Source organism: Saccostrea cucullata, unplaced genomic scaffold (genome assembly GCF_032062105.1).
Source record: "Saccostrea cucullata isolate Sc308-1 unplaced genomic scaffold, CSIRO_AGI_Scuc_v1 ctg17155, whole genome shotgun sequence".
Taxonomy (NCBI): domain Eukaryota; kingdom Metazoa; phylum Mollusca; class Bivalvia; order Ostreida; family Ostreidae; genus Saccostrea; species Saccostrea cuccullata.
Window position 1 is genome coordinate 1 of NW_026938177.1, and position 9,116 is coordinate 9,116.

Consider the following 9,116-nt stretch of genomic DNA (forward strand, 5'->3'; position numbering starts at 1 on the left):
ATATTTTACTGATTACATGTATAGACGATGAGAGCCAACTAACAACTAAATTGTATAAAAGACGTGATGACTTCCATCCACAACTTTCCTTATCTATGTAGCAATATCCCGCTATCACCTGTATTTGGTGTTTACATCCCCAAACTTATTCGATATTCAAGAGTGATCAGTTTTAGATAAGAGGCAGGCTACCAACAGATAAGCCGTGCAAATTGTTAGGCCTTTTTGTTTATACTGAATTTGACTATGGAATGATAGCGGTCCTTCTATCTTATCAATACACAGGGCTAAAGGCGGATGTGGTCGGTCCAAAAGGGGATATTTACTCTTCCTAGGCACCTGATCCCACCTATGGGATATCCAGGTATCCCAGAGTACCCAAAACTCCGTGTAGTGCAATAGGGCAAATTATTACAAAATATACTAGTCACCCATTCTCAATATAAGGGCTCAAATAATGTCGCCTCATTATCATTTAGAAGAAATACCACTGATGTAATTTTTAAATCAACATTATAAATAGTCATATAACAATGAATAAGAATTCATATAATTATCGATCTGAAAGGGTATTTAAGGAGTTCCAAATTCAAATATAGTAGCCTATTTGAAATATACGTTACTGTCGCCGAGGCAAATATTATGCTGAATCCCCTCTGTGTAATATATAGTTTTGATTCTCAAGTAAAAATTTTCTGATAAGTTAAACCTTGTATCATATATATTTCTTTTCATAACAATAAATACATTTTCTTTGTGATAATAAATAATTTTTATTGTGTAATGTCCCTGTCGCTTAATTCTATTTCAACCACAGTACAAGCAAACACAAAGATTATACACCTGATAGTTTTGTTCTCCTTTATTTATTGATGGGCTAAATTTGAAATTTCAAAGGATTAATTACTCCTACTTAGATAATGTAACATGAAATTGAACAATTTGAGCAGCTTTTATAAATATGTTTACGGAATGAAAGACATTTTCAATCCTAGTGATAAGAAAGAAATGTACGTTACCTATATTCTTCCATTAAGAATATATATTAAGTAGAAAATATGAGACGACTCTGAATAAGCAACCCCTTGTATCCTATAAACTGGCAAAGACGTTTTGCTTAACACAATTAAAAATTATTTTTTACATGAAAAGTGATCATTTGAAATGTACGTGACTGAAATGTACGTTACCATGAAATTCGAATTAAGTGAATCTCGCACGAATTTTCATGTATTCTCATACTTTCACACACTCGAATGTGTACACAAAGGAAAGTTTCAAAGGTTGGAGGTCGGCTAAATCCCAAAATTAATGAAAAGAAACGTTTCTGCTGAGGAAAAAAATATTGTAAGGTCAATTATTTGTAATATAATTTTGATACCTGGTATATATTTCTGAATACGAAACCTGTATGATGCATTTCTTTTGATGTGCAAGTTCAAATAGTATCAATGTATTGCGTGTCTAACGTACGCTTGTGGAAGAGAATTGATTTTTATATTTGAAATGTACGTTACGTATGGTAACGTACATTTTGCGTATTTCTAACTGACATTTTTTTTATTTAGTCAATGAATTGCGTTTACACGAGCGAAACAAAATTATCGTTACAATCCATTTGACAACTGACCACATAAATCCATCTAAATGCACCCCCAATCCTCGTAAATGTGGTAATCTGTTACCACATGCTAGAAATTTATTTTTATTTCTAAGTGTCTTAAATTCATCAATGGCAACCTTTTTGCAGTTTGTTTACTTTTAATATGCGACTTTAAGTCAACATTCATTTAATTGTTGTTGATAATTTAAAACAAGGTATGCATAGGCTTATAACTGGTTAAAAAAAACAAAACAAAACAAAAAAAGAAAAAGAAACAAAACAAATAAACCCAGAACACAAGACGATCACGTACATTTCAAATACTGAAAGGCACACAATACTCAGTTTTGTTTAAATCATTGCATTTTGGGTTATATTTTTCCAGATCTGCTGAAAAGCACGTATGTTTGTGTTTTGACAAACGATGTTGCAGCATACTAAATGAAATTGTTAACAAGACTGTCGATGGATATATTCGGAATAGATTTATGTTAAGTTTCAATGGCCAAACACGAGCATTTGTTAGATCATAGCAAAATATGTCTGACTCTTATTTTTTCGGTCTGTACCCTTGCACACAGGTAGAAGTAACTAGGCTACGACCGGTGTCAATTTCAGCGAAACAGCACAAAAGAATGGTAATGAACTGAGGTGGAGGGGACTCCCCAATAATATGTGAAATGAACGTTACCGAAGTGACGTGACATTCATGTAGTTGATGACAAATAACCTCGTTTGTTACATTATGATTTCTTATATTACTGCGTTAAAACGCTTCATTGAAATGATTTTTATGTCAATAATTGCTTTTTTTCAATATTTTCTTATTACTAGTTTAGATATTATTACAAGCTTGAAATGTACGTTACCTACTCATATTCTGAGGCAATCGTGTCTTTATAGTGGTGATTGTGGCATATAACACAATGTGATTACATAGAGAATCTTTTTTGGAATAAACTGAAACAAAACGATGAATTTTTAGATGAATTTTAAGCTTTTTATTAAACAGATATATATCTTGAAATGTACGTTATATTTACGTAGTTTTCTAAATCGGCATGGATATATGTTAACAAGCTAATTCAGAGAATTCGTGTCCCCCGCTTAGGAAAAAAGTCGGCTCCCCCTGACTGAATTTGTAGAATTATTAAATGTATACATGTATACTGAAGGAAATAAAATACATGTATGTCAATATGCATATAAAGATTTGATTGCTTATTCTTTATTATGTGCATAGAAGATTTTTTTATATGGAATATTTATCACACTGTAATGATGATTTTATAACCTCATAAATTTTTCATTTCACATGCTGAATACTATCATTTAGTAAAAAAAAAGTATTTAAAAAATAGAGAAGATTCGACCATGATTCGATCCCAGGACCTCTCACATATGAACCGAGAGACATAACCACTAGACCACGGAGCCGCTTTACAGAGAGAAGTATATGCAGAACTGAAGTCACATACATGTATATATTCATGTTTTCATGTTCGGTATTCTCAAAATTTTACACAATCCATGGTGTTTGATTTATTTAGCCTTTATTAAACAGTTCTAATAGATGTAATAAGAACATAAAGTCCGCCGAGAACCTGTTTTATACGCAATAACTCTCCTCATGCCCCTGCGCTAAAAATAGCGACATGTAATGCTATAAATACTAATAAAACACACGGGGCGGGGCACTTTGAGAGGGGCGAGAGACCTCCCAGGGAGTTTTGGTATAAAATTACATTGCATAAGCTCAAAATCTTCTTGAAATATCGCCCGGAAATGATAGTGTTACACACAGACAGAATGTATAAATTTACGACCTTGAACTTTGACCTTTTGACCTCAAAATCAATAGGGGTCTTCTTTAGGCCACAGGGAGTTGTTATGTAAAATTTCATTGCAATAGCTAAAATGGTTCTAGAGATATCGTGTGGAAACGAAAGTGTTTTAACAGACAGAATTTGCTTATTTATGACCTTGACCTTTGACCTTTTGACCTCAAAATCAATAGGGGTCTCTTTAGTCCATAGGAAGTTGCTATGCCAAATTTCATTGCGAAAGCTCAAAGGGTTCTCGAGATATCGTGTGGAAACGAAAGCGTTACAGACAGACAGAAAGACGGACGGACGGACGGACGGACGGACAAACCCAAATTAATATCCCCCACTTTTCAAGCGGGGGACAAAAAAGACAGTAACTTCAAAATAGAATTTTACTACATATACATGTTGAGTTCCAGTATCTATCAGAAAATGACAAGATTCCAAACTGATCGCTCTAAACAAAACAGAGAGAAGAATTTAAAGCATATTTCTAAAAAATGTTTTTATACATGTGGATCAAAATTTTTGAAAGGAAAAATCAATCGCACGTTCGTATGCCAAGAAAATATGTTGCTGACAGAGTTGGTGGGATGTGCTGGTGTTAAGATGAGATATTCCAATTGTGATTTTAATGACTACATTTTTTTTTACATATCTTTTTTTGGACATTGAAGAAAGAGTAACGTACATTTCAAGCTACATTTCTGAATAAAATCACCCTCTACTTTACCGTCTTGTCATTATTCCATGTATTAAAATTTGATGAAAAAAAATCTGGAAACAAAATCTTCAGATACTTTCTTTCAAAGGTAATTGATAGAAAAATTGTTATCTTGAACTTCATTTTTTAAAAAATCAGAGAGGCATTTGTGCCCTTATATTGAGAATGGGTGTAGTAATTTTGGCCGTATTTGATTAACATGATATGTTAAGTTAAACCTTTGACAGAGACTTCATAGATATTGCTTACATGTGAAAATGAGCCTGTTGACGCACCTGTCGGAGATATCTATGGAATAGTGCATGAAGGAAAAGGTGCTTACTGATTTTGCATAAAGAAAGTGGGCGCACTAGATGGGCAGTCGGCAGGAATCACTGACACGAAACAATTCAGATTTAAATGTCCAAGCACGATGTTGTAATACATATCTTATACAATGAACCTAGAAACTTCACGAGAATGGATTTCTGCCTTATGTTTATTGATTTGTAGATAATTTGTTTTTCAATTAAAAGGTGTCATGAAAGAAAAATTATCTATGCTGCAGACATTCAGTAGAATGTAATAGAAGTCTAATGCAAATGAATTTTTGTGCTCAGTTTTTAAATGCACTGAAAATATTGAATGTAACAGTACGATCGAAGTTTCTAGTTTGTTTGTTTTTTTTTAAATATATTCAATATTTTTTTCATATCAGGTGTAACTTTGTAGTTGCAAGTTCATGTATGTTTATCTCTATTTGGGAACGTTAGCACTATAAATGAACATAATGTGAACGCATTGAAAATAGAACAATTAATGTAAAATAATTTATGAAACATAATTAATAACTAATGCTGCTTCGATATGGCTCGAAACCAGCGACAAACCAATGTAGCTACCGCGGGACACTATACGAAGCCAGTTTTTAAATCATTATTTAAAGCCAAAGCCCTATACAATTGGACTTTGTCAATTTTCTACCAGAAAATAAATGGAAAAAGTTTAGATTTTGGTATTTCTGGGTCGTCTCTCCATTTTTTAAACAACTGGAATAAATTTTACGGTGAAAAATACACCAATAACACATTTAAAATTCATGGAGAGAAGACCCAGAAACAAGGAAATTAATGAAAAACGGCTATAAAAGAGTCGATTTTTGCATCATTTGAATTACTTGGCTATATTCAGGTGAAAAATCAAACATATTTGACAGATCAGGTTTTACATGATCATCTAAAATGTACATTATGTATATGGAATTAATTTTTTAAACTGTTATAAGACATTTAATATTGCAAATCCTTGTGTTCCGTATGAAATGACAGGTGAATTTCCCCAAATACTGAAAACTAATATATTTCATTTTAAACAGATTTTAAGTACATGTAGTTTAAAATAGTAAAGTACAACTCTTGAAAGATATATAATTTGATAACAAGAGCCTGTTTTTGAAATAAAAGTGAGAAAACTGTAAAAAGATATGTGCTGAAATATACCGATTAATCAATCGTTAAAATCTCCAATCGATTGTCTAAAATCGACAGCCTTTCCGACCGATCATTGATTATAAATCGATCATCGTGACAACACTAGGAAATGGTGAGCATTAAGACCTACATAATCTACAATAATCTTTTCTTCCATGGCCATTAATTTTTGCCATCATTTGAAAATGGCTACTGGTGATGTCAAAATTCAACTGAATAAGTGGGAGGTGGGGGAATGACTGTGGGGTGAAGAGATAGGGATTACCAGGTATATGTAAAAGAAGTCTAAAAAGTTCCTCTATTATGGGGTGGACTTAACACTATGGTTAATAAGAAAAAAGTATTATATAAAACAAATGATAATACGTTCCTTGTTTTTGAAATGTATATTTGATGGTCAGTTGATCCATGAAGTCAATTTCATTGCTTTCATGCAGTAATTTCTACATGGTAAATAATCAATACTTTAAACTTGAAAAGGTTTTAATTTATTTATTTTTGCACTGTTGAAAAAAAAGAAAATAATGAACACATTATACCTCAATATTTTGTATATCACAGAAACTTGAGCATTCTCTGGATAAATTATGAACATGTTTTACATAAACCTCCATATAAATTCCAGATTTACAGATTATACAAGAAACTTCATACATTTATGCATGTACCTAAATTGTCTTTAATTTATTGCTTATTAGTCTTTCCAATCAGATCAAAATGGAACAATACATATTATTTCAAAAAATTAAATTCATTGTTTAAAATGTTAAAGCAAACATAACTGCATGGATGAATGGCTTAATTTTATTTATAAATCACCAGGTGTTCTTTTAACACATAAATCATGTTAAGGGAAATAACTCATCAAATATTTCTTTTAACATAAAATATCTTGGATAACAACACTTTTAACAATGATAAACATTATAAAAATCAATTCATGGGTTTCAACTTGCTACAGTATTTCTGAGGACATTTTAGATACCTGCTAAGTTAAAGTACTACACTGTTTACAGATTTTAATCTGACATTAAAATATTTTACTTGAGTGCAACAAAAATTTTAATTCTTTCTGTCCCCAGGAGCAGAGTACAACAGAAAATCACTACATACAATTATAATTAAAAATGCTTATATCACATGGTACAAGTTAAAACAGGTGTGTGTGTGTGTAAAATTAATCCATTTGAAATTGACACCTTTCAAGTTCTATTTCATGCTCTTATTCATGTAACTAGGTGACAACCACTTCCCACAATCTCGGTCTAAATACATTAAATGAGCTAATCATTAAACAGTTACATTATATTAATCATTAAAAAGTTACACAATACAGGCATGCAGAGATCAAAACAATATTATTCTATTACTATTTCCGTCTATGGAAAAAGGTTTACATGCCATACAAAGATCACATTTTATTAAAAAAAAAACAGGGAATATAAATTACATAATGAATCTGAATATGAAAATGCTAGTACCTATCAAAGGCTTAATATTGTAAAATCAAGTTTTCATTATCAAACCAAATAAATATGAAAGGAGAACATATTTATATAATTTTCTAAAATGTGAACTAATTTCATTAAAGAACTATCAAGAAAAGCCTGCATAAACTTTTCTTGGTGTTTCATACTTAAACATCACAGAGAACATATCCCCACCAAGTCTATTTGCAAGCCACCGATTTTTTATCACAGCAATCTTCAAGGCTTCACAAGAAAAACAGGCATCAAAGTTTGTGTGAATTGCTCGCCCCATGCCTTCAATGATAATTAAGTCTGTGTTCTCTTTATTCATCAGGTCTACCAGCTGACAATCAATTAACCTTAAGGAAAAAATCATTCAAGACATAAAATTAATACCATGGTAGTTAAATTTTATATTATCATAGATAAAAAAAATTTTTTTACAAGGAATTGACAAAAACAAAAAAAAAATCTCCTCTGTACAAATACACAAATCTTATAGATAAAACAAGTTATGAATTTAAATATTAATTCCTTTTACTATTGATCCTACCTTAAGTCTAGACATGGTGAACCCTGTCCAGTTTCCATCACCATTAGTTGATTTTCCGAGAGACTTTTATCGATTTGTTCATCAATTTCAGCTACATGTTTGATGAGTACAGAAAGTTCATTGTATAAGACATCATTTAAGGCAGGTCGGCTATTGGCACATAGTATCACCTACAGTAAAACAGTTTACTGTATGTAAGAGAACTTCCATGCAACAAAATAATAAATGAATATCTGAGACCCATTTGCCATAAATAGTAAACTTCAGGTACATGTAACACAACAGAGTTGATTCATTTTTTATCCAGAGATTGAAAAAATTTTTAAGAGAGTTTAACTTTAATTTAATTACTTTAGTTCCTCTAAAGAGTAAGTCTCTAACAAATGGGAGAATCCCAAGAATTATATCGGCTCCACTGTTATCCACAAAAATGGCTGCACATTTGTGGGGCTTTCCCTTTATTCGATCCAGCCAGGCATCAAAATCATCAAATAACCAAGGGCGATCTGAAATAAAGATTCAACACACATGGTTACATGTAAATCCACACAATTGCCTTTGTTAACTGGAACATGTGGTCAATGCTGTATAAGCATCCGAGATCACAGTGTCTGCTGTACTCATTTGAAAAGAAACAAGAAGTAAAAAGTTGACATCCTTTAATTAATGACGTATACCCTTTGCCTTTCATCATTTTGTGGAAAAAATCCAGATGTAAAAAAAAAACTAAATTCAGTGCACCCTGAAGTTTTTCTGTAGCTTCTTTGAATCCAAAGTTCTGATTTTCCATTATCTGAGTGACCTCCCTTGCTCCCCAGTCAAAAACATTGCCCGCTAGGACTCCCTTAGCTAAAGCCAATTGTCTCTCCTCAAAGTCCATCCTGTCAAGCTCCTGCAAATACTGGGCCAAACTTCTCAAACACTGCTCATTTTCCATTTGTTTTAACTGTAAAAATAAATAGTTTTTGTGCACACCATGTAAATATTAACAGAGAGTACAACACTTAACAACCAACAAGGGCCCTACAGAGAGTTAGAAATCTAAGGGGTGCAGTGGATTTGTAAATTACAAGAAATTTTTTCTTGATTATCTACCCTTGTAAGGGAGCTTGGCCCTTTATTTTAACAATTTAAACTCCCTTTTACCCAAGGATGCTTGTACCAACTTAGCTTAAAATTGACCCACTGGGTCTTGAGAAGAAGTTGAAAATGTAATTACCAATGGATGGACAACGGACAACAGGTGATCAGAAAAGCTCACTTGAGCTTTCAGCACAAGTAAGCTAAAAATGCTTCTCTTGGTTAAAAAGAAAATACTGGGACAAACAGATAAAAAGGTTTACAGTTAATTAGTCTAATATACATGTACTAGAAGACATTCTTGGTGGCCGGTATTAAAAACAAGTGTGGCTGAAATATTCTCATATCATTGAAAAACATAGGTAATCAGAAATTACAGAGCTCACCTCAAC

At 32.2% G+C, this 9,116-nt stretch overlaps 1 protein-coding gene across 1 annotated transcript; it reads right to left on the bottom strand.

Annotated features, from left to right (window-relative positions):
- Nucleotides 1–6,094: 6,094 nt before the first annotated feature.
- Nucleotides 6,095–8,604, bottom strand: LOC134249560 (4'-phosphopantetheine phosphatase-like). Its single transcript, XM_062731893.1, has 4 exons — nt 8,386–8,604; nt 7,996–8,150; nt 7,645–7,814; nt 6,095–7,450 (listed from the first exon to the last, which is right to left on the bottom strand). Exons 1-4 carry the CDS (start codon nt 8,579–8,581, stop codon nt 7,219–7,221), a joined length of 753 nt encoding a protein of 250 aa, XP_062587877.1. The 5' UTR covers nt 8,582–8,604; the 3' UTR covers nt 6,095–7,218.
- Between the last annotated feature and the right edge of the window lie 512 nt (nt 8,605–9,116).

What these genes read in the sequence shown, in the direction of transcription:
- LOC134249560 (XM_062731893.1), bottom strand. Translation starts at nt 8,581, where the DNA reads ATGGAAAATGAGCAGTGTTTGAGAAGTTTGGCCCAGTATTTGCAGGAG. An exon ending in TACTCTTTAGAGGAACTAAA is followed by an intron (nt 7,815 to 7,995) that starts GTAATTAAATTA and finishes GTTTTACTGTAG; the next exon opens with GTGATACTATGTGCCAATAG. An exon ending in TCACCATGTCTAGACTTAAG is followed by an intron (nt 7,451 to 7,644) that starts GTAGGATCAATA and finishes TTTTTCCTTAAG; the next exon opens with GTTAATTGATTGTCAGCTGG.